General features: G+C 32.6%; 1 protein-coding gene and 1 non-coding gene across 2 annotated transcripts; one reads left to right on the top strand and one right to left on the bottom strand.

Annotated features, from left to right (window-relative positions):
- Nucleotides 1–239: 239 nt before the first annotated feature.
- Nucleotides 240–343, top strand: LOC148579185 (small nucleolar RNA R71). The gene has a single exon (XR_015895704.1). It is a non-coding gene; the product is annotated as a small nucleolar RNA R71 (small nucleolar RNA).
- A 16,506-nt stretch (nucleotides 344–16,849) lies between these two features.
- Nucleotides 16,850–21,251, bottom strand: LOC107624042 (clp protease adapter protein ClpF, chloroplastic-like). The gene is made up of 9 exons (XM_016326482.3): nucleotides 21,108–21,251; nucleotides 20,317–20,706; nucleotides 20,148–20,207; nucleotides 19,599–19,693; nucleotides 19,287–19,459; nucleotides 18,226–18,338; nucleotides 17,670–17,715; nucleotides 17,487–17,527; nucleotides 16,850–17,254 (listed from the first exon to the last, which is right to left on the bottom strand). Exons 2-9 carry the CDS (start codon nucleotides 20,653–20,655, stop codon nucleotides 17,123–17,125), a joined length of 999 nt encoding a protein of 332 aa, XP_016181968.1. The 5' UTR covers nucleotides 20,656–20,706; nucleotides 21,108–21,251; the 3' UTR covers nucleotides 16,850–17,122.
- Between the last annotated feature and the right edge of the window lie 2,103 nt (nucleotides 21,252–23,354).

Raw genomic sequence — 23,354 nt, 5'->3', positions numbered from 1 at the left:
GCATTCAGAGTATCAATTTCAAGAACTCCCTTCCTCTGAGGCGTCCCATTACTCACAGGATTCCTTTCAGAAGTGTACATGAACTGGTTATTTGTAACCATGTCAATGAGTTCTTGAGCTTCTGTAGGCGTTTTCTTTAGGTGTAGTGAATGGATCCACCTGCAGAATGGTCCAATGACATCTTTGATAATTTAGACAGACCATCATAGAATATATCCAGGATGGTCCATTCTGAAAGCATGTCAGAAGGACACTTTTTGGTCAGTTGCTTATATCTCTCCCAAGCTTCATAGAGGGATTCACCTTCTTTCTGTTTGAAGGTTTGAACATCCACTCTAAACTTGCTAAGCTTTTGAGGAGGAAAGAACTTGGCTAAGAAAGCGGTGACCAGCTTATCCCAAGAGTTCAGGCTATCTTTAGGTTGAGAGTCCAACCATATTCTAGCTCTGTCTCTTACAGCAAACGGGAAAAGCATAAGCCTATAGACCTCAGAGTCAACCCCATTAGTCTTAACAGTATCACAGATCTGCAAGAATTCAGTTAAGAATTGAAAAGGATCTTCTGATGGAAGTCCATGAAACTTGCAGTTCTGTTGCATCAGAGAAACTAATTGAGACTTTAGCTCAAAATTGTTTGCTCCAATTGTAGGGATTGAGATGCTTCTTTCATGTAAATTGGAATTTGGTGCAGTAAAGTCACCAAGCATCTTCCTTGCATTGTTATTATTTTCGGCCATGTCTCCTTCTTTTTCAAAAATTTCTGTCAGATTTTCTCCAGAGGGTTGTGCTTTAGCTTCCCTTAGCTTCCTCTTCAGAGTCCTTTCAGGTTCAAGATCAGCCTCAACAAGAATGTTCTTATTCTTGTTCCTGCTCATATGAAAAAAGAAGAAAACAGAAAAGAAAATATGGAATCCTCTATGTCACAGTATAGAGATTCCTTTATGTGAGTAGAAGAAGAAAAGAATAAAAGAAGAGAAATTCGAACACCAAGAGGAAGAAATGGTTCGAATTTTGAGATGAAGAGAAGTGTTAGTAAATAAATAAATAATTAGAAGGAGATGAGAGATGGAAGAATTTTCAAAAATCATTGAAAAGAAAAGAAAAATATTTTTGTTTTTAATTTAAAATTAAAGTTAAAATTTGAAAATTTTAAAAATAAAAATTAAATTAAATTAAATTAAAATTTAAAACAATTAGTTAATTAAAAAGAAATTTTGAAAAAGAGGAAGGTGATTTTCGAAAATTAGAGAGAGAATTAGTTAGGTAGTTTTGAAAAAGATAAGAATCAAACAAAAAGATAAGATTAATTGAAAAATATTTGAAAATAAATTTTGAAAAGATAAGAAGTTAGAAAAGATTTTGAAATTGATTTTGAAAAAGATGTGATTGACATTTGTTTTGAAAAAGATTAAAAAAAGAAATTAAAAAGATTTGATTTTTGAAAATTAAAGTTGATTACTTGACTAACAAGAAACTAAAAGATAGGATTTTAAAATTTCAAGAATGAACCTTTCTTAATAGGCAAGTAACAATTTAAAAATTTTTGAATCAATCACATTAATTGTTAGCATTAATTTCAAAAATATGAAATAGAAATAAGAAAAAGATTTTGAAAATAAAATTTCAAAATTTCAAAATTATGAAAGAAAAAATGAAAAAGATTTGATTTTTGAAAAAGATTTGAAAAAGATAGAATTTTTAAATTAAAAATTTGATTTGACTCATAAGAAACAACTAAATTTTAAAAAATTTTGAAAAAGTCAACTCAAATTTTCGAAAATTTATGACAGAAAAATGGAAAGATATTTTTTTTATTTTTGAATTTTTAATGATGCAAGAGAAAAACAATGAAAAGACTCAATGAACAAAAATTTTGGATCAAAACAAATGATGCATGCAAGAACACTTATGAATGCCAAGATGAACACCAAGAACACTTTGAATGTCAAGATGAACACCAAGAACTTATTTTTGAAATTTTTTAAGAAAAGAAAAACATGCAAGACACCAAACTTAAAAAATTTTTAATGTTGAGACACTAACAAATTGAAAATGCATATGGAAAACAAGAAAAGACACAAAACAAGAAAATATAAAGATCAAACAAAAAGACTTGTCAAGAACAACTTGAAGATCATGAAGAACAAGAAAGAAACTCAATGCATGTGTTCTTCGAAAATTTAAAGAAAAATTAAAAATATGCAATTGACACCAAACTTAAAAATTGACACTAGACTCAAACAAGAAACACTATATTTTTGGTTTTTATGATTTTATTAAAAAAATTTTTGAATTTTTCGAAAATTAATTAGAAAAGAAAAATAAGGATTTCAAAATTTTTAATGAGAATTCCAGGAATCATGCAATGTTAGTCTAAAGCTCCGGTCCAGGAATTAGACATGGCTTGCTAGCCAGCCAAGCTTTCAGTGAAAGCTCCGGTCCAAAATACTAGACATGGCCAATGGCCAGCCAAGCTTCAGCAGATACAAATCAGACATATAACAGCTGATTAGATGAGAATCCAAGGACTCTTGTGATGATAAGTTGAAATCTCGGTCCAAAGGATTAGACATGGCTTTACAGCCAGCCAGAATTCAACAGATCATCGTGAAACTCTAGAATTCATTCTTAAAAATTCTGAAGCCATAGAATAATTTATTTTTGAAAAAAAAAAATTTTTCTTTTTTTTTTTTTTGAAAAGTTTTTTTCGAAAATAAAAAGAATAAAAGCAAAAACTTAAAATTAAAATAAAATTACCTAATCTGAGCAACAAGATGAACCGTCAGTTGTCCAAACTCGAACAATCCCCGGCAACGGCGCCAAAAACTTGGTGCACGAAATTGTGATCTCAATGGTGCCAACAACTTGGTACGCACAATCGTAATCTCAATTCTTTGTCACAACTTCGCACAACTAACCAGCAAGTGCACTGGGTCGTCCAAGCAATAAATCTTACGTGAGTAAGGGTCGATCCCATGGAGATTGTCGGCTTGAAGCAAGCTATGGTCACCTTGTAAATCTCAGTCAGGCGGATTCAATTGGTTATAGAGTTTTGATAATTAAAAGATAAATAAAACATAAAATAAAGATAAAGATACTTATGTAATTCATTGGTGAGAATTTCAGATAAGCGTATGGAGTTGCTTTGTTCCTTCTGAATCTTCGCTTTCCTACTGCTTTCATTCAGTCCTTCCTACTCCTTTCCATGGCAAGCTTTATGTAGGGCATCACCATTGTCAATGGCTACATCCCATCCTCTCAGTGAAAATGGTCCAAAATGCGCTGTCACCGCACGGCTAATCATCTGTCGGTTCTCGATCATGCTGGAATAGGATCCAGTAATCCTTTTGCGTCTGTCACTACGCCCAGCACTCGCGAGTTTGAAGCTCGTCACAGCCATCCCTTCCCAGATCCTACTCGGAATACCACAGACAAGGTTTAGACTTTCCGGATCTCAAGAATGGCCACCAATAATTCTATCCTATACCACGAAGACTCTGATCGTAGATCAGAAGGCTAAGAGATACACATTCAAGCTTGTTTACATGTAGAACGGAAGTGTTTGTCAGGCACGCGTTCATAAGTGAGAATGATGATGAGCGTCACATAATCATCACATTCATCATGTTCTTGTGTGTGAATGAATATCTTATAGAATAAATAGGCTTGAATTGAATAGAAAAACAATAGTACTTTGCATTAATTCATGAGGAACAGCAGAGCTCCACACCTTAATCTATGGTGTGTAGAAACTCTACCGTTGAAAATACATAAGTGATGAAGGTCCAGGCATGGCCGAATGGCCAGCCCCCTAAACGTGATCAAAGGATCAAAAGATAATCCAAAGATGAACAAAAGATGTAAATACAATAGTAAAAAGTTCTATTTATACTAAACTAGTTACTAGGGTTACAGAAATGAGTAAATGATGCAGAAATCCACTTCCGGGCCCACTTGGTGTGTGCTTGGGCTTAGCATTGAAGCTTTTACGTGTAGAGGTCTTCCTTGGAGTTAAATGCCAGTTTGTAACCTGTTTCTGGCGTTTAACTCTGCTTTGCAACCTGTTTCTGGCGTTTAACTCCAGAATAGGGCAGAGAGCTGGCGTTGAACGCCAGTTTTCATCATCTAAACTCGGGCAAAGTATGGACTATTATATATTGCTGGAAAGCCCTGGATGTCTACTTTCTAACTAAATTGAGAGCGCACTATTTGGACTCCTGTAGCTCCAGAAAATCCACTTTGAGTGCAGGGAGGTCAGAATCCAACAGCATCTGCAGTCCTTCTTCAACCTCTGAATCTGATTTTTGCTCAAGTCCCTCAATTTCAGCCAGAAAATACCTGAAATCACTGAAAAATACACAAAATCATAGTAAAGTCTAGAAATGTGAATTTTATTTAAAAACTAATAAAAATATACTAAAAACTATCTAAATCATACTAAAACTATGTAAAAATAATGCCAAAAAGCGTATAAATTATCTGCTCATCAGGGTGTCAGATTAGAGGCTTCCTATATGGGTCAGATCTCGAAGATGTTTTGAGTTGTGTGTGTGTGTGTGTGTGTGTTTGTGAGTTAGTTCCTCTCTTATTGCACGAAAATTGGATAAAAAGTTGAGGAGTCTCTTCAATTCAATTTTCAAACTATGATGTAGACAAATTAGGTTGAGGAATTCCTTTCTTGTTGCATCAAGAAACTGGATAGAAAGTAGAGTGATTCTCTTTGTATTCAATTTCAACCTATGTTTTTGTTTCTATTTCAATTACAATTTATCTTTTCTATTCAATTTCAATTTTTATCTTGTTTATCCTTCATTTTCTTATCAACAATGTAAAACCCCGTAAAATACTAAATAAATAATTAACAACTAATAAATAAATCAAACAAGAGCGAAAAAGGATTAGAGAATTTATATTTATAATTTGAAGGAATAAAAATATTTAAGATGCGAATTAAAATACTTATATTAAAGGTTTTGACCCAAAATTGAGTCAACAGATTAAAACAAATGAACCAGGTCCAAGTGGGTCCAAACCCACACATATAACCCTCCATTACTTCACAAAATTTATAAGTTTCACATTGAGAGAGAGAGGGAGGCGGACAAGAGAAGAGAAGAGAGAAAAGATAGTGAAACCCTAGCCACCCTCACCTTCAAACCTCCATAAATTTTGCTATGGAGCTCCAATGGTCGCACCGTTTGTGGCCACGTGAAGCTTGTCTCCTCCTCTTCATTTCTATTTAATAGTCTGGTGAGTAACTCAAAATTCCAGTCCTAGTTTCTCATTCAAAGCTAAAATTGCATTTTTGGTTTGGGTATTGAGGAGTTTTAGTGATTTTGATGTTATAGGAGTTTTTTAACTTATGTTCTTGGTGGTATCCATCATTAATTTTAGTGGGTAAAGATAAAGAACCTTTTTCTCCTCTTAGTTCATCAATTTATGAAAATTCTAGTTTTTAATATTGTGTCAAATTGTATAATATGATGTTAGATTGAGTAATTGGAAGTTTGACTTGGTGAAACTTTGAAAAGAAAAGTTTGGAAGTTTGGAATTACGATATTAAGGTACAGATGATAGTTTTGAGTAGGCTTTATATAAGATTACGTGAAAACCTAGGTTACTTGCCCGTAGGATAAGTTGAATGGAATTGATTGTTGATATGCTTGAATAATGGTTAGTATGAGTATTAAGTTGGTTGATGTGTTTTTGGCATGAAATTGAGAGTGAAAATAATAAGTTTTTGATGAATTAAGAAGTGCTATTTGATATTGTTAGATATTGTGATACATGTTGGTACTATGTTGCATGTAAATGAATATGCTTGTTGAACTTTTAATTGAGAATTAGATGTATGAATATTGTAATTTTTTAAAATTGGGCCGGAAGCCGTGATAGGGTGAGAAAATCCCCTATGAGGTAAGTGGTGTGAAATGTTGTATGAGAATGAGATATTTGATGATGATGATTGGTTGTGGATTTTGTTTTCATAGATAATCCTTTTTGCCACTCCAAACCCATTCAGAATGAAATTTGGGACCACTAAGGCCTTGAAGAAAAGATACAAAGTTGAAGAATTAATACGGAAGATTAGATTTGATTCGATTTTATTTTATTTTGAAGTAGTTTGCATTTAATAATTAGGTTTTGTTTTGTTAGTATATAAGGTTCCTAGAAACACTTTGAGAATCATTCACCATCCGGGAATCAACCCCTTGGCTGTTTTTCATATTTGTTTTATTTTGAAGTTAAGCATGAGCCACTAATCTCCTTGGATAAGGTTAAGAGCTCTGTTCATATTTTTATGGATTATTAATCTAAGTGTTTTATTTTATTTGAGATTTATGCTTTGATTTAATTCATGATTGGGTTTTTGTTTTTTCGTCCCTAAAAATTTAGAATTGTTGAAAAATATTCTAACTCCGTCTTGGATTCTAAATATTGTTTTGAAAAAAATTAGTATTTGAATTAGCTGAAAACTCTTTCACACTACTTTTTTATTACACTAGGAATAGGGTCAAAGAGTGTGCGAACTTTGTGAGTTTCAATTGTTGGGACTAGCTTGAATACATGACATATAATTTAACCTAAGGACTACTTTTGAGTCTTACTTGAAATTGAATCAGAATTGTGTTTCACCTCTTTTTCTTAAGTAATTGACTAAAAAATTAGTTGTTAATTAAGTTAAAGAGAAATTAAATTGCCAAGGAGTTGGAATTTGATTATTTATGATTCGTCGTGATTAATCTTTGTATACCTCATCTAAATAGACACAAGAATTATTTTCCTAAGGAGTGAACATCTTTGACACCTTAACTATCTTTATCATCTCACTTTCTTAACCAAATTTTGCTTGTTTTTGTTAAATTTTCTATTTTCATACTATTTATTATTGAAATACTTATTCTTGATTGTCTGACTAGAATAGATAATTAACCATTGTTTGCTTGATCTATTAATCCTCATGGGATCGACCCTCACTCACCTGAAGTATTACTTAATACGACTCGATGTACTTGCTGGTGTTTTGTAGATTGTAAAATCCGTATCAAATGTGAGGCTTTGAGCCTACATTTCTGCCTCATAATTTTCCTGCACAAAATAAAAAATAAATTGTGTTAACATAATTGCAAATGAAATTGTATGATACAACTATTAATAACCATAGATTTACATTTAATTTCTCGGACTTCTCATCCACCCACAGGGCCTTGTTCTCTTTCTTTGTAGGGGTATACCTAAAGAGCTTGAAATTAGTAGGCTCCTGGTCCTGGTCTTTTTTCTGTATAATATCAACACAAACAATGCAAGGGTTATGGACATTCATGATATGAATTTAAGTTGTTTTAATTATTGTGAAAAGTAATTTACCATCTTCTCAGTCATAAATGCAAGGCTCGCCGAACCGCCACAATAATGCACAGAGTCCCCTTTGGCTGATGTCCTCTTTGCCTTATTAGTGGCTTGGTGGTGCTTGAACCCCGAATCATGATCAAACTGGTGGTTATAACACCCTACCACATAGAGCTTCATGTTTAAGTCATAAATAAAAGGTGGTTAGACATTAAGACACCTAAAAGAAAATATATACATATATATACATAGGTTTGGATAAAATACATAATAATCACTAGTCTCGACCCGAAAAGACAAGGTCAGGTAAAAAATATTACAAAACCAGAAGTATAAAATACAATCATGTTTCTCCAAAATAAAACCTCTATGAGAAAAGTATACACTTACATGTTCCACAGTGGAGAAAAGTACTACATAAAGCAAAAATGCACTCCAAAAGTAAAGTCTTCTTCCCTTCACCAATGAGTCCTACACTCTCAATGAGAAGCGTCACGTGTTGTTATCTGAAAAACAATAATTTTCACAACAGGTGAGAACCCGAAGGTTCCTAGTAGGGTCATAATTTCAAATAGAGACTATGTAAAACTACATGAACCTGCTAGGCAATCCTAAACTCCAAATACACAAGGTTCAAGCCTAGGGCTCTAACTAATCTATTTAAGGGTAAATTCGTCTAAGGTAGTCGTACTCTTCGCATTACTATTCTCGTCAATACTAAATAGTCATCCTTATCAATATTTTCAGTTTCATAAGTCTTAATAATCTTAGTAAATCTCAATAGTCTTAACAAGTCTCGACAGTCTCAACAATTCTCAATAGTATCAAACACAAACAAAACATATAAGTCAATTATAACAAAGGCAATTAGTTCAAGTAATACAAGTAGCAGATAGATGAATAAGTAGGCAAACCAAACAATTATACACACCCAAACAATTACAAACAAATGCACATGATGCATGCCTGTCCTAGTGGTTGTGAGCTCACTTTTCGATTATAATGCCAACCCGACACACATCCGGTAGCTAACCCGAACATAGAACACCACAACACGGAGCAAGTGGGACCAAACCACAACCCTTGTATCTTACCCGCTTAACTTGGAGCAAGTGGGACAGAGCCGCGATCCTTGCATCTTACCGAGACAGGTGCTTAAAATCTCAACTCGAAGCAAGTGGGACAAACCACAATCCTTGCATCTTACCCAGGTGTCTCACATCTTAACCTGGAGCAAGTGAGACAAAGCCACAATCCTTGCATCTTATCCAGGTGTCTCACATCTTAACTCGGAGCAAGTGGGACAAAGACACAATCGTTGCATCTTATCCGATTGTCTCACATCTTAACCCGGAGCAAGTGGAATAAAGCCACAATCCTTGCATCTTACCCAGGTGTCTCACATCTTACCGCAAGCACAAACAAGCTGGATGGGACCACTGTCCTTGTCTGGTGTGTAACACCCTTACTATCAGAATGTCATGCTTTTGGCTGTGCCACTCTGATAGTAAGAATTTTACGACGACTTTCATATATTTAATATAAGATATGAGCCTTTAACTCAAAACGGTATCATTGTTTTCTTTAAAAAAATGAAAATACTTTTTATTTCAATCAAACATGCATATATAACTCAATTCAAATCACAATCCTCATATATATTTACATATACATACCAAACTTCTTATACAAGTAACTTACAAATATACATACATACATATCATTACAAATCTTATTCCTCTCACAAATATAATAATAAAGGCAAGGAAAAACTATAACTATATATACAATAATATAGAATACAATCAAATGCTCGAAAAAAATTCCTTAAACTCTTCGTCCGTCCTGAAAAGGGAAATCTGTAGGGGGTGAGAACATCGTCCTTGCTGGTTCTTAGTAAGGGATTTTTAAGAATTGTTATAAGAGGATATGTATAAAGAAAACTAATTTTAATTGCAATGATTATTACTCGTCTTATGAATATATTCAAACATTAACATATAAATAAATCTGAAAATCCAACTGTATATCTTGAATTTTATAAAGAGTTCCATTCTTGATAAGTCACATAACATTTAATATATACTAAATGATCGATCAACCAAAATCACCAATCACGATCTCCGGCCCAAACATAATCAATCATGGTCTCCGGCCCAACATAAACATAACATCGGCCTCTGGCCCAAAATATAAATAGTCATGGCCTCCGATCCAAAGCATAATCAAACCACCACTCCAACCACCATAGTCCGAACCAAACAGTCACAATCACAAGTAATAAAGTTCAAAGACAATCAGGAGCAATTACAGCAAGTATGGCAATTATCAGTTACACAGAAATATTCACAAAGGAAAACCAAATACAATATGCACACCCAAACAATGTCACATAGATGTATATGATGCATGCCTTTCCTACTGGCAATGAGCTCACGTGTCGGTTAACTATCAGAACCCGACACATTCGGTAGCTAATCCGGATATTGTTCACTCTGTTATTTACTCGCTACATAAATAGTATAGCCTCGCAGGGTGAGTGTCTTTTACACCTCACAGAGTTAATACTTTGCATATCTCGTAGGGTGAGTGCTATGTACACCTCGCAGACAGAGGAAACCTTGCAGATTTAAGTGCTCTGTACACCTCGCAGACACACAAGCATGTATCTCTCACAAGGTGAGTATCCTGTCATATCATCGTACAACCATTCACAATTTCACCATCACTTTCCTTATCTCACAAGCAGAACAGCCTGTATCTCTCACAGGATGAGTGCCTTGTACACCTTGCAGGCAAAAAAGCATGTGTCTCTTTCTAAACTCATTATTTGTCTCGCAGGGTGAGTGTTATGTACACCTCGTAGACAGAAAATCCTATATCTCTTTCTATACTCATTATTCCGCGAGCGGGATAAAACCACCGTCTTCACAACATAAATCTTATTGCCTCTTTATTCATAATCACAATAGGAGAGAGATAATCCTCAACTCCAACTCGTCTATTTATCCCGGGATATAGTACCCGTCACACTTCTCAGTCATCATCTCGTCAAAATCTTCACTCACGTATATAACATATAACTTGGAGGGAATCCTCAACCTCCCCAATCCGTCATTATTCACCAAAAATCCTCAAAAGGTAATTCTTTATTCAAACTCAAAACACAAGCCTTTTCATATCAAATCAAACTCATAACATAGTTCCTTTCTTAAATAAATCAAACTCAAAACACAATTCTTTTCTCAATAATTCAAACTCAAAACATAATTCATTCTTTTCTTAATAAATCAGAATCAAAACCTAATTCTCTTCATAATAAATCAAAATTCAAATAATATAATTCTTAAATTCAAATCTTTCTAAATAATCACTTCAATTGAAATCTCCAATTTTTATAAAAATTTCGACAACATCTCCTCTAAAATTCGGACTTTGCCACCTTCAAAGATCTCAACCAAATGATTTTCCAACATTTTCCAACGTGTTTAAAACCAAATCACTTTTCAATAGAACACAATTTAGATTTTCAAGTATCAAATCATTTTTTATGTCAAATCATTTCAAAACTAAATCATTTTCCATATCTCAAATCGTTCCCAATAAATCAAACTCATTTTCAATATAAAAACATTTCCAAATCTCGAATCATTTCCAATAAATCATAATTACAACCACACCAACTCAACTCAAGGATATCAACAAAGTCTAGAATTCAATCAACTAATCTCATCAATGCCAATTTAAACTAACTTCAACAGTATCAATCAATAATTCAGAATTTTCAGCCTTCTCAAACAATTTCAAACCAAACCATTCTTTAATATCAATATATATAAGCCAAATTTTCAATGCAACTCATTTCTCAATATAAATATACCAATCGAATTTCCAAATCAAGATTTCATTAACTATCACAACACCAACTCAATCAATCAAGTAAATAATCACATTCTTTCAAAATAACTCAGTCAACCCATAAGACTCACATAATCACCAAAAATATATTATTTGCATCAATATCGAATTATAATAATTCTTGAGAATAAAATAAGTTTAAGGAAAGCACCCCTTCCTCGATCGCGACTCAACTATGTGGCAAACTCTTTTTCTCTCGGACCATAACAGCGGCAACCACAACCACAGCTCCAAACCACTTTCGCAGCAACCATATCAACTCTAATCGCAACATGCAATAACTGAAACTCGACCCTACGTTACCAAAACTTCAGAATTCGTAACCAAACATAACAGAATACTTATATGCTAGTGGCGAGGGTTTCAGAACAGATATACCTGTTGTAACAAAAGGGAAACGTGGAAACGGAGCTACCGTAACTCCCGTGGCAGTTTTGGTGATGACGGAAAATCTCAGCGACAACTGCAATAACAACGCAGTGACCACAATATCCTTAGAAATTGAAATGATGGAAGCCAGAACAAGAACATCCTTACCAGTGGTATTTTCCGGCGACCACAAAACTCCGGCAATGATGACAGAAGCTCCGGCGATGATTTCCAACGGCCAGCATGGCGGCGGTTCGCGACGGTGACACGTTACTGGTGCCGAGACAGCACCGACATCCTTCACACGTCACTCCCATTGGTTCTCTCTCCCTCGGATGCGTCTTCTTCCTCAACAGCGGCGAAACCAACGGCGTCAAAAATGGTGAGGCGGGCTGGACAGCGACAGCAGCGCGGCTCCTTGGTGCGTCCCTAACTTGCGCATCTCCTCTCTCCATTTGGATGAATGTTTTGAGAAAATTGATAGTTATATTATTAATGAGTTAATGAAAGAGTATAAAGACTAGAGGGACTTGATGTGTTTGTTAGTTTATTACAATGAGCTACATCATGGTCTATTTATAGGTCTCACAAGTTGGTTCATTATAATTTCTAGATATTTCTAGATCTTAGATATCGTAGATATTTCTAGATATTATCTTTTTAGATATTATTTCTAACCACTTGATTTATTTACTTAATTTCTAAACATTTTTACTTAATTTCTAAACTTTTTTATCATAATATCTCGATGTTTAATATTATAAAAATAATATGATGATAAATCTAGAGAGTTCTAAAAAACATTATTAATACCGTTGCTGTGGAAGTTAAGATTTTGCTGAGGAAAGGGTCAAAAAGGTTGGTAATGAGTCTTGAACTTTTATCCTCATTAATCAAGTTCCATTGTAAGTTCCTCGAAGGTAGATTTAAGCAATTTGTCCTTAAGGTGGCCAATTTCTTCGAGTACTCCTTCACCAAGCGGCTCTTATTCACTAACTCCAAGAAGTTCACAATCTCCATCAGTCCCACTAAATGAAAAATTTTATCTCCCAGTTATCCCTCGTACTTGATATATTTCCATGCCTCATTCATTGGTCCTTGGCATAACATCAAAAATCGGCATAAGTCTTTGAACTTGTCCATATACTTATTAATAGTGCAAGAATTTTATTTCCTTTGTTGTCCAAAATAAAACAAAACATATGACTTAAGTATCTGGAATAAATGTGTAGTCTTTACAAGAGGCTTTTCAATCTAACAAAAACACTAAAAATTAAACAAAGAGTGGTCTTTCCAAAAGCCTCACTAAACTCAAATGAAAACCAAAAAATGTAGAATGGAAAGAAAAATACAATGGTTACAAATAAAACCAAAATTGAACTCTAAGCTCGCAATAACTCAAATGACTTTTCATAGAATTTTCTAAATACTTAGCTTTTTTCTATTAGAGAAAAAGTTCCTCAAAACGCACATAAAGCTCATGTAAATTATTAGGAGGTTTGGGTTGACAGGAGGTGAAGAGCTAGATTAGAATTAGAATCTCCTTAGATAGATTACCAAAATTTATGGTTTAGAATACTTCTTTTAGTTTAAATCTGAGTGTCGGAGTTCTAAGAATGTCTCTAGCTTTTCCGGGATCTTATATATTATCTATGTGGATACCTCTACCATGATGAGAACTTCCGGTTCTCATTCCATACGTATTTGTTGTTTTTCAGATGCAGGACATGACGCGCCTCGCTGAGCGTGCTGGATTTGCTTTCTTGGAAGCGAATGCTTATCTTTTGGGACTTATTTTCTGTTTTAGTTTATGTAGTTGGTTCTCCACTTTTATACCTTACGTTGTATATCCCTCTTAGAGAATTATTTTGGAGAAATAGGACTTTTATGTTGTTTATATTTTGAGGGATGTATTTGTATACATATTTATATATTCTAGTTGCCCTTGGCTTTATAGGTCGAGTCTAGAGCTTGTTTATACTTATCCATTGGAATTCTATATACCTATCTTTTGGTTTTATGTATAGGCTTTCTGTCTTATCGTTTTTCGTGAGTGATGCATCTTTTGGTTTTATGTATAGGCTCCTAGCTATATTATCCTTGTTTTGTGTGTGTGTGTGTGTGTATTTTGTTTTTAGAGCTTGTAGCGCCTCACCACCTTTAATTTACGACCTAAGTATAAAGCTCTGTGTGGTAGGATATTACAAAAAACATTACCATCAACACCTTCATCTTCACCTCTATCTTATTATCACCCCACCTCCACTATCATCTTATCCCCACCCTATTACCTAACATAGATGATATTCTTCATCTCCAATTTTATAGTCAATAGATATTTTTAGATAGCAGCAAGTTGTTAGTTTACTCAATAATTTGTTAAGCTATTCAGGTGTGCGCTTGCCATATATAATGTACATCTCTAACTAATTTTAGCTAGCATATGTTATTCACATCATTTATTCTCTTACAATAGTGACCTCTTTCTCTTCTCATTTCTCTATTTCTCAAAATTCTATTTCTCCACTCTGCCTTTTTTCACATACCCTTGTCAACAATAACAAGAAATATGGAAAGTTGATATTTCATTATAGTATTTTCTCATTATTCAAGTAGATATATTAAAACATTTAGGTGACTATATGTTTTAGGTACAAATTTTTAGAACAATTTTTTTTAGAAGAATTGTTATGCTCTGAAGTAAGTATCAAGCAAACAAAGCTTAGTGTAAAGCGTTATGGTCTTCCTGGCCATGGTTCTCTTAATCTCGGCGAAGTGGTAATTATAAGTTAGTCGCATAGTGATATTATGAGGTCAACTAGTAGCACTATGCGAGAAGAAGGATGAAAGAGAGAGAGTTGTGATGGAAGAGAGAGCGACTGAATAAAGAGAGATAGGAGATTATGAGTGATGACAATTTGATTTTGGTGATGATGATGATGGTGGTAGTGGTGGCAAGGTGGGGTGGGTTGATGGGATGAGGTGAGGTAAGGGAATGAAAATGGCATGGGGTCAAGGTGATGACATTAGGATGTGGTGAGGCAGGAGAATGGGGAGGGTGATGATAGTAAAAAGAGAGAATATAATGGTAGATTAGTAATTTTATAAAAAAAAATATTAACCATTGGCTAAATATATTAATCATGACAAACATTTGAGTTATTTTGTCAAATAAAATATATCTTAGAGATCATTATATCATTATCATATTTTAGAATTTATTTTGTCAAAAGCTAAATCTTTCGAGTGCCAAAATGGTTAACTCTTAAATTTATTTAATGATTTATTTTGGTGTTAAATATTTCAAACTTACCAACTAACTTCTCTATTTTTTCAAAAATGTTTATTAGTCTAAATTTATGGGAGTAATTAAATGCTATTATCACACTATAATGAATAACGTACGAGAGGACGGATGCGATGATAAAGAAACGAAGGCATGATGGAGGAGGAGCATAAGAGGGAGATTGGGGATGATAGGGGAGAGGAGGAGGTGGCAGCTATTATGGTAGAAGAGGGTGTGTTAAAGAGGAGGGAGGTTGTGGAATCGAGAGATTGATTCATCTATCTCATCAAAGAGACTAATTGGTCCATCTCATCACAAGAACTAATTCGTCTAGCTTGCAACACATGGACACGTAATGGCCATATATGTGAGTTAACGCTTCATGTTAGCATCCTCCGTTAGTGACTAATTGAGCAACTTTGACAATGAATGATTTCACTAACGAAGTTAACTCTTGGGGATTATTTTATGTATTTTAAAACTAACGAGACTAAAGTGTTCGATTTTAAAAATCTCAATGACTTATTTGGATAATTACTCATTATGACATGGCCAAAAATGAGTAACATTTTTTATATGGGTGTTTGACCAAAAGGATGAAACCCAAAAGAACACCCTAAGAAGTTGAGCTCATATCTTTAAATGGAAACTAAATTAGTAAAAGTGAATTGATTAGATTTATAGTATAAAAAAAATCACCTAGTTAAAAATGAACGAAACTTTATGTCTTTTCAACAATGTCTCATATCATCCTTTTTTTCTAAACACTCTTTGAAAAGAACTTCCAAAGCAATGTCAGAATTGATACCTTAAGTTGTGGAAATTAACTCTCCTTCTTTCACTATTTTGTCTAAAAAATATAAAATAAAGAGAGAAGACTCAAAAGCACCCTTTGACAATTACCTTATTTGGTGATAGGGCTATACATGGTTTGGTTAATCTAAAAACTAAACCTATTTTTGGGTTAGCCAAAAATATAATTTGGTTAATTAACCAAATTGGTTTTATATGATAAAACTGATTATTAACCGGTTAGAAAATTTAAAAATCAGTTTTTAACTGGTTATAAAAATAAAAACTATTTTTAAAAAATAATCAATTTTTTTAAAAAGAACCGATTTTTACATAAAAAAATTAGATTTTTCAAAAAAAAATTAAAAACCGATTTTTACAAAAAAAAAAAAAATCGGTTAACCAATTTAAACACAAGAATTGCATAAAATTTAGTTTTGATTTTGGTTAACCACTTTTTAATAATATGGATATAATTTTTAAAATTGTTTTATTAAATAGGTTAACCAAAATGTGATTATAATTTTTTAACTGATTAACCACAATTTGATTATTTTTTGTACACCCCTATTTAGTGACTAATTTTGGAAGAAGATGGGGGATAGACTTAACATTGCCTTTATCAATATAGAGCAATATGTTGTTCCTCCAAATTGGTTTGGTTACTAAGTTAAGAACATAACACTATAAAAGATCTTTTCTCACTTCTCTCATCAAGATGACCATCTTTTTCACTTGCTCTTCTCTAATTCTTCTCATAATAGACCATCTGACAACTTTAAAAAGAAACACATTCATTCTTTTGTAAAAAAGCACATTTATTTTTTTGACATTGGTGAAAATTCCAACACTTATTCTTCAATATTTTTGCATTTTACTTTTTGTGTTGCTTATTTGCCAATAATAGAAATATTTTCCTTAAAAAATTTTTATGACAAATTTACATCCAAATCAATTATATTAATAAGTATAAGCAAATTAGTAATAAAGCCTTCAGGTCAGACTTGTTCCCGAGATTGATTTGGGGAAGACCAAGTCTAATTATGATGAAAAAGGCTCACATTTTAATTCTACATAACTTCCCACTTAAATGAAATTATTGTAACCCAAAAACCCAAAAAAGGACAATAATATATTTCAAAATATAGTATTTCCGTCGTTAGTGCAGTTTATTCTTTCCATAGTTTTAGGTACACAATTATATTTACACAATCACCATTTTAGGATGACTAATGCTATATCCTATATGAACTTAGTTTTGATCCGACGAAAATAGGAACAAATAGCATTTTTACACAATCTTTGTTTACAAGCATATATACATGGACAGTAATATTAGTACTCTCCGCAGTGACTACTATAAAGGCATAAAAAATGAATGTAATCTCATTAGCAATCAAGCCTTCCTTCAATCTTCATCATTTGGGACTTCGTGCCGCGGTCTATTGTACTTCTCTCTCAGTTGCTTGATCGGGATGAAATCTCCAGCAGCATCCATTCCATAAAAGAGGAAAGAGATGTACGGATGATCAAACTTTTCCTGCACATCATTAAAAGCACCATTTAAATCTCGTCCTCAGAAGATGTTATAATGTTCTATCATAAGCCCTATTTAAATTTAAAGGTATCATCTTTATTTTTGTGATTTCTTGTCTTGAAATCCCCCTCCCCAAAACCAAAAACAAAAACAAGAAAAGTTTGCACCAACGGATTGTAAATAACATCATCATACATGTCTTTGAAGTTTCAAGAATTGATCTAGATCTACTCACCATGTCTGGTTGATCAGGGATTACAAGATTATCCTCTGCGACTGCAATTAAGTTAAACATATCAATCTGCAGGTACTTTGTATTCAGAAAGAGAGTATCATGGAAACTAATACAACAGTTATAGTTATAGCATTTGGTTCAATGGTGAGTGATATGCAAAGAATATTAATAAAGCATCTTTACCATATGCTACCAATATGTTAGGATCAGCACGCACGTCGACAAGTACCTGAATGTTAGACAAAAGGGAAACCATTTAGAGACCAGCACAATTCTTAACAATGGACAAAATAAAGACAAATTGATCAACAATAAACACATTTCCTGTGTCAACGGTTTGAAAAGAGGTACTCTTGAAAAGTATGATTTATCTGAAATGTGGATTTGGAATGAAGAGAAACAATTTAAACAAGCAAATGGTCCCCCCTCCCCCCTAGATGATATCACCAAAGACAATCATACAATAATGTACACACAACAATTGGTGATGAAATATATTCTTGGAATAATTGAAGCAACATTATTCATAATATGCTGATTTTGCAAAACAAGATGCACTATGTAGATGGGTATCGATTGATATTTTTACGCTGACTGAACAAATATGGATTGATCAGAATTGAGAAGTACAAGACGAATCAACTGTTTAGAAAGTCAAAGTATAAGCTAAAATTAAAATGATCCTCATGGAAAACAAGAAAACAATATAAATGAAAATTTCATGCTGAGGTAGACGAACCTGATAAAATGGTTGAGCCGAACCACGAGATAACTTCTTAACCTGGGCATTTTCCATCCATGAAGTTGATTCACAACATACTGGATCCATTCCAACTATCACAGCTCTATAGCCTGCCATGAAGGTTGAGTAATCAAAAAATGTGGTGAGGTAAGGTCATAAGGAAATCAAATCTTCCATTTTTATGGGATATTTCACCCAATATGCATGCATTCATATCAGAGACACCAAATTACAAGGTGATGCTAATCAAATTCTTTTGAGTGAATAACACAGATTTGATATCCTCCAAGGCATTTGGGATTGAAAATTATAGTTTCATAATCATAACTATGCTCATATCTTGTATAGTAAGATATATGATCATTAACTAATATTAACATGAAAATATGTTACCTGTAAAAGTAACAGAACCCGACCATACTTTTGGCATTTTAAAGACAAACAATGCAATATATAACCCTAAAACACTAAACACTAAAAGAACTTGAGCACAAACACACTAAACACTAAAAAGGTCATCATAAGTCATTAGTAACCTGTGAAGTTTATTAAGGTGTGTATAAAGCAAATGAGTAATTGTGAAACCGATATTTCAGAACAATGAAAATAAAACAATAGTAGCCAACTCTGATGTGATACCACAATTATAAATGAAAAAAAAAATCAAGCTATGACAGTTGATTATTTGTAAAGAAAAGTTCGAAACTAAAAGACTAAACTGTATCGTTGAATTGCATAGGTAATACAAATACACCAAGTCATACTTGTACCACAAGATACATATGTATTTAAGATAAATATCACTAATAGGTTAAATTGTACCTAATCATGAGATATATATCGTGAATTGTAAGATACTACCATGCTTCAGAGTACAACCTAGTCGCAGCATTGTCATTAGATTCCACTGTAAAATGGAAATGCAATTAATAATAATTTGTCTTATTCAATGCAATCCATTTTCATAAGGAACATTGGTGACTTTTGATTCATGTATTAGACCCCACTTGGTGAAATAAGGTTTAGTTGTTGTATTCAATGGAATGCATTTCACTTACCAAAAACTTTATGTCTCACTTTTTGCCCCAACCGAAATGCAAATTGCACATTTTTATGTGCTAAAGCTTTAGCTGACACAGCTAGAGACTCTGCCTCAAGTTTCGAAATCTCATTGCGTAATTCAGCAGCCAAGGCATAATCTTCATTCTCAATAGCTTTCTGGAGATTAGAACTGCAAGGGCAGACAGAACCATTTGCTGTCAGTGATTAATTTGACCAACACTTTACGTGGAAGATGAACAACGAAAATATATAAATATATAAATTGATGAAAACAAGTCAGTTGGATACAATGGACAAAGAAACCTTACCGAAGAGTTATAATACTCAAAGCTTTATCTTGAGCTTCACTTTTCGATGAGAGTCCCCTTTTTGACAGTTGTTGATTGATGACCTCTGCTTCAACCTTCCAAAAATACTTTTTTATCAAGCAAACTGCAAATAATTCAATGCTACAAGTCATAAAATTCAGAAATATAGATTAAGAGAGACACACTGACACGTGCTATAGCTTCATGTTATATACTTACAGTGAGGCTATAGTCATACGCATAAACTCAAGGTAGAGAAAAAATGCAATAAAAGAAAGCCACGAACAGAAACAGAAAAATGTCAATTCTACTTTAATCAAGCATGTAAACAAAATTCACAAAACTTGGTATCTTTTGTAAGCTATGGCATTGTCCAACAAAAAAATTATTTTTTTTCTTTTTTATTTTCAGCTGCTCAAACCATGCTTTGAAACTACAATCATGCTTGAAATATAACTCAATGCTTAAACACATTGACATGAATTGAAACATAATTTACACACTCAGACCACATTTTAGTGCACAAAATGAAATCCAATTGCTACTAACCTCAGTAAGTTTGTTCCTCAACTGCTTCGCAATGTCATATTCCTCCATGTTTAAAGCATACTGACATTCAAAATTTCTCAAACAAATGAATCATTAAGATAAGCTCCTGAAAATCTAAGCAATGCAATAAATGATTGACTTGCCTATAGAAGTATAAAAGAAACCAGACCTGAACTCTTGTGGCTAAGTCTAGCTGAAAGAAGAACAACAATATATCCTCATTAGCACTCTCACTGTGCTCAGAACTTGCATCCAACCCTTGCTCACCCCTTCCAAATAACCACCCAGCTTCGGCCTTAAAATCACGATACCTCAACACATAACAAGGGTACCCAACTAAGAACAAACTCTGAACACAATGATTCCAAACACAGTATCTTCCATTGACAGAGGCCATTTGGGATCTCCTAAATGGCTTAAAAGGTTTCATCAAAGATGGGGAGAAAAAACCATATTTCATGCTCTTTCCACAATTTGCCAAAGTGCTCATTGTCACAATTTGCACCATCCCTCACCAAGAAAAAAAGGGTATGGCAGAAAGAAAATTACAAGAAAACACCTGCATTAATATCAAATTTTCAATACATGAAAGGGAGTTATGAAGCTTCAAAGGCATATAACATGCAGTCTCAAACCCTAACCACAATAATAGTAAACCAATGAAAGGTTTGCTTTTGATTTTGATTTTCCTATCTAAAATTAGCATAATTTTGGACCAATTAGACTTCATTTTAACAAATTCTTATCCGAAGGAGATTATTGATGGCTGAACTCTGAAGTAGAAAAATAAATCTGCCTATTGTGCGGACCAGTACTTTTTTCCTTTTACTTTCTTCATTTTTGCCAACAAGAAAATAAAAGATTGGGTGGTTCAAATGCATCATCCATGAAGCTATATGCAGTGAAAATTTCTTGGAGCAGCAAATTATATTTTCTCGGGAAACAAAGAAAAAAGATTACCACAAGAAAGCAAAGAAGAAACAGTTGGAGCAGACGAATTTGAATGGTGTCAATGGCCTCACAGAATCAGTAAGGGAGGAAAGAAAACTACGGAAGGTTGAAACTTGAAAAGAAAAGAGGGAGATTGCGGTGACATGGGTTTCATTGGCGAACTTCTAAAAGGAAAAAAAAAATTTAATGACTCTTAAAAAAAATTAAAAAGAAAAGTAAAACTAACGGTAAAAGAAAAGGTAATTTTTTTAATCTCTTAATCAAATTTATTAAATACATTTTTAGATACAAATTGACAAATTTTAGATACAAATTGATAAATACATTCTTATTCTATGTTTATAATGCGAGAATATTAAAATTATCATAAAAATTTATATAAATTTATTCTCTTGATTAACTGCTATTCTAAAATTACATTAATTAATAAAATTTATATATTAATATTGAGATATTGTTGTTTGAAGTATATATTTTATAAATATCAAAATAAAGTGTTAAATTATTTTTTAGTAATTTTAAATTATTTATTGTTTATTAAAAAAATTATTCTTTATAAATTTTTAATAATTTATTATTATTAATTTTGAATTAATTTTAATATATTCTTACTAAAATAACATACAAATATTTGTTGATAGATTTGAAATTACTTATTGAACAAAGTAAATTAACAAAAACGATTAATAACTATTTTTGATTTAATACACTTAAACAACCTATTAAAAAAACGAACAATACATATTATGTTATTTTTTTATTAATTAAATTATTACAATTTAAATTAATTTTAATAAAATAACTTAAAATTATCATTTCAATTTTATTATGTACACGGTACAGATAGATTTGCTTTTTTTTTATTAAATATATTTTTTTTAATTATTAAATAATTATTCAATATTTGTACTTGTATTCTAAAAATTTCAAAAATTAATTAGGTAATACTCATAATTAAACATACGAGTACAATAATACGAGTATATTTTTTTTATTAGATTAAATTAGATCGTTAATTTAAATTATATTTATCTTAATTTTAAATTAAAAATTTTATAATTTTTAAATTTTAAATTATTTAAATAAAATTAAATAAAATAAAAAAATCAAACCAATACAACACTATTTAAAACATTATATCAACGTTATTTTTTCTTATATAAAAAGTCACAAATTCTATAATTGGATCGAATTATATCGAATTTTCAAAAAATTTCATGTAATCTAAGTCATACTTTTTTGTCTTATAATCGAACAAAATCGCACAGTAAACACCTTACTTTTTGTGCGTGGGCGAGACTGGTTGCAGGCAAAATCATGCCATGTGTGGCCCTTTTGTGCGCGCGAAAGCTTGGTCAGTGACTCAGTGTGAAAACACTGCGTGAGAGTCTTCTATGTGTGTGCATGAGTCGTCGCATTTTTGAACCCTAACACTCATCTCTCTTCTCCCTCTCATCGCGCAGGAGTGCCTCCCACACCCTACCTCTTCTCATCTCCCATTAGCTCGCCTCTTACATCACTTACCTCAGTTTCAGCCTTATCGCCCTCACTCTCAGAATACAGAACCCGTAGCATCCGTTATTTTTTTTTTTCTCTGCCTCCATCATCAGTCCTGACGACATTCCGTCGACCACTTTTGCTGTCTCTAACTCCAACGATATCACAGCACCCTTCTTCATCTTCTCTTCTTCCTCTGTTCTTATTTCATCGTTCCAGGTTAATTATACAATCATCTTTTATTTCTTTGTTATTTAATCCCCTGATAGTTAATTGTAGGTTGCTTAGGATAATTTTTAGTTAGTTATTGGAATGAACTTAGATTTAACTTTTTTCAGTGAATTTAGGTGGTTAAGATAGAATTAGACTAGACTATTAGTAGGGTTATGCAAAAAAATTCAGATTTTAGATTTTAAACCCAAAAAAACCAATATTAAATGAAAAAAAAGTCCAAACCAAATTATATCCATTTTGGTTTTTTAATCCAAATCATTTAAATCCTAGATCCGGATTGAAATTTAGATGCAAAATTAAAAAAAAAGATTAACTATCAAAAATGCCTCCGAGTTATTTAAATGCTGACAAAAATACATCTGAATTTTATTATTGACAAAAATATCTTTAAATAATTTAAAAACGCGACAAAAATGTCCAATAATAAATATATATTTTCAAAAAATGTCTTAAAATTGAATTTTGATGTAATTTTTTACAATCATAATTAAAAAAATAAAATATTATTATTTTTAAAATTTGGTG

The sequence above is a fragment of the Arachis ipaensis genome, chromosome B10, assembly GCF_059453495.1.
Source record: "Arachis ipaensis isolate K30076 ecotype BB chromosome B10, ASM5945349v1, whole genome shotgun sequence".
Classification (NCBI taxonomy): Eukaryota; Viridiplantae; Streptophyta; class Magnoliopsida; order Fabales; family Fabaceae; genus Arachis; species Arachis ipaensis.
Note: the sequence above shows the minus strand (reverse complement) of the source record. Positions and strands in the feature narration are given on the sequence as shown.

What these genes read in the sequence shown, in the direction of transcription:
- LOC107624042 (XM_016326482.3), bottom strand. Translation starts at nt 20,655, where the DNA reads ATGGTGCAAATTGTGACAATGAGCACTTTGGCAAATTGTGGAAAGAGC. An exon ending in CGGCTCAACCATTTTATCAG is followed by an intron (nt 17,716 to 18,225) that starts GTTCGTCTACCT and finishes TCTAACATTCAG; the next exon opens with GTACTTGTCGACGTGCGTGC. An exon ending in TCCCTGATCAACCAGACATG is followed by an intron (nt 17,255 to 17,486) that starts GTGAGTAGATCT and finishes AATGATGTGCAG; the next exon opens with GAAAAGTTTGATCATCCGTA.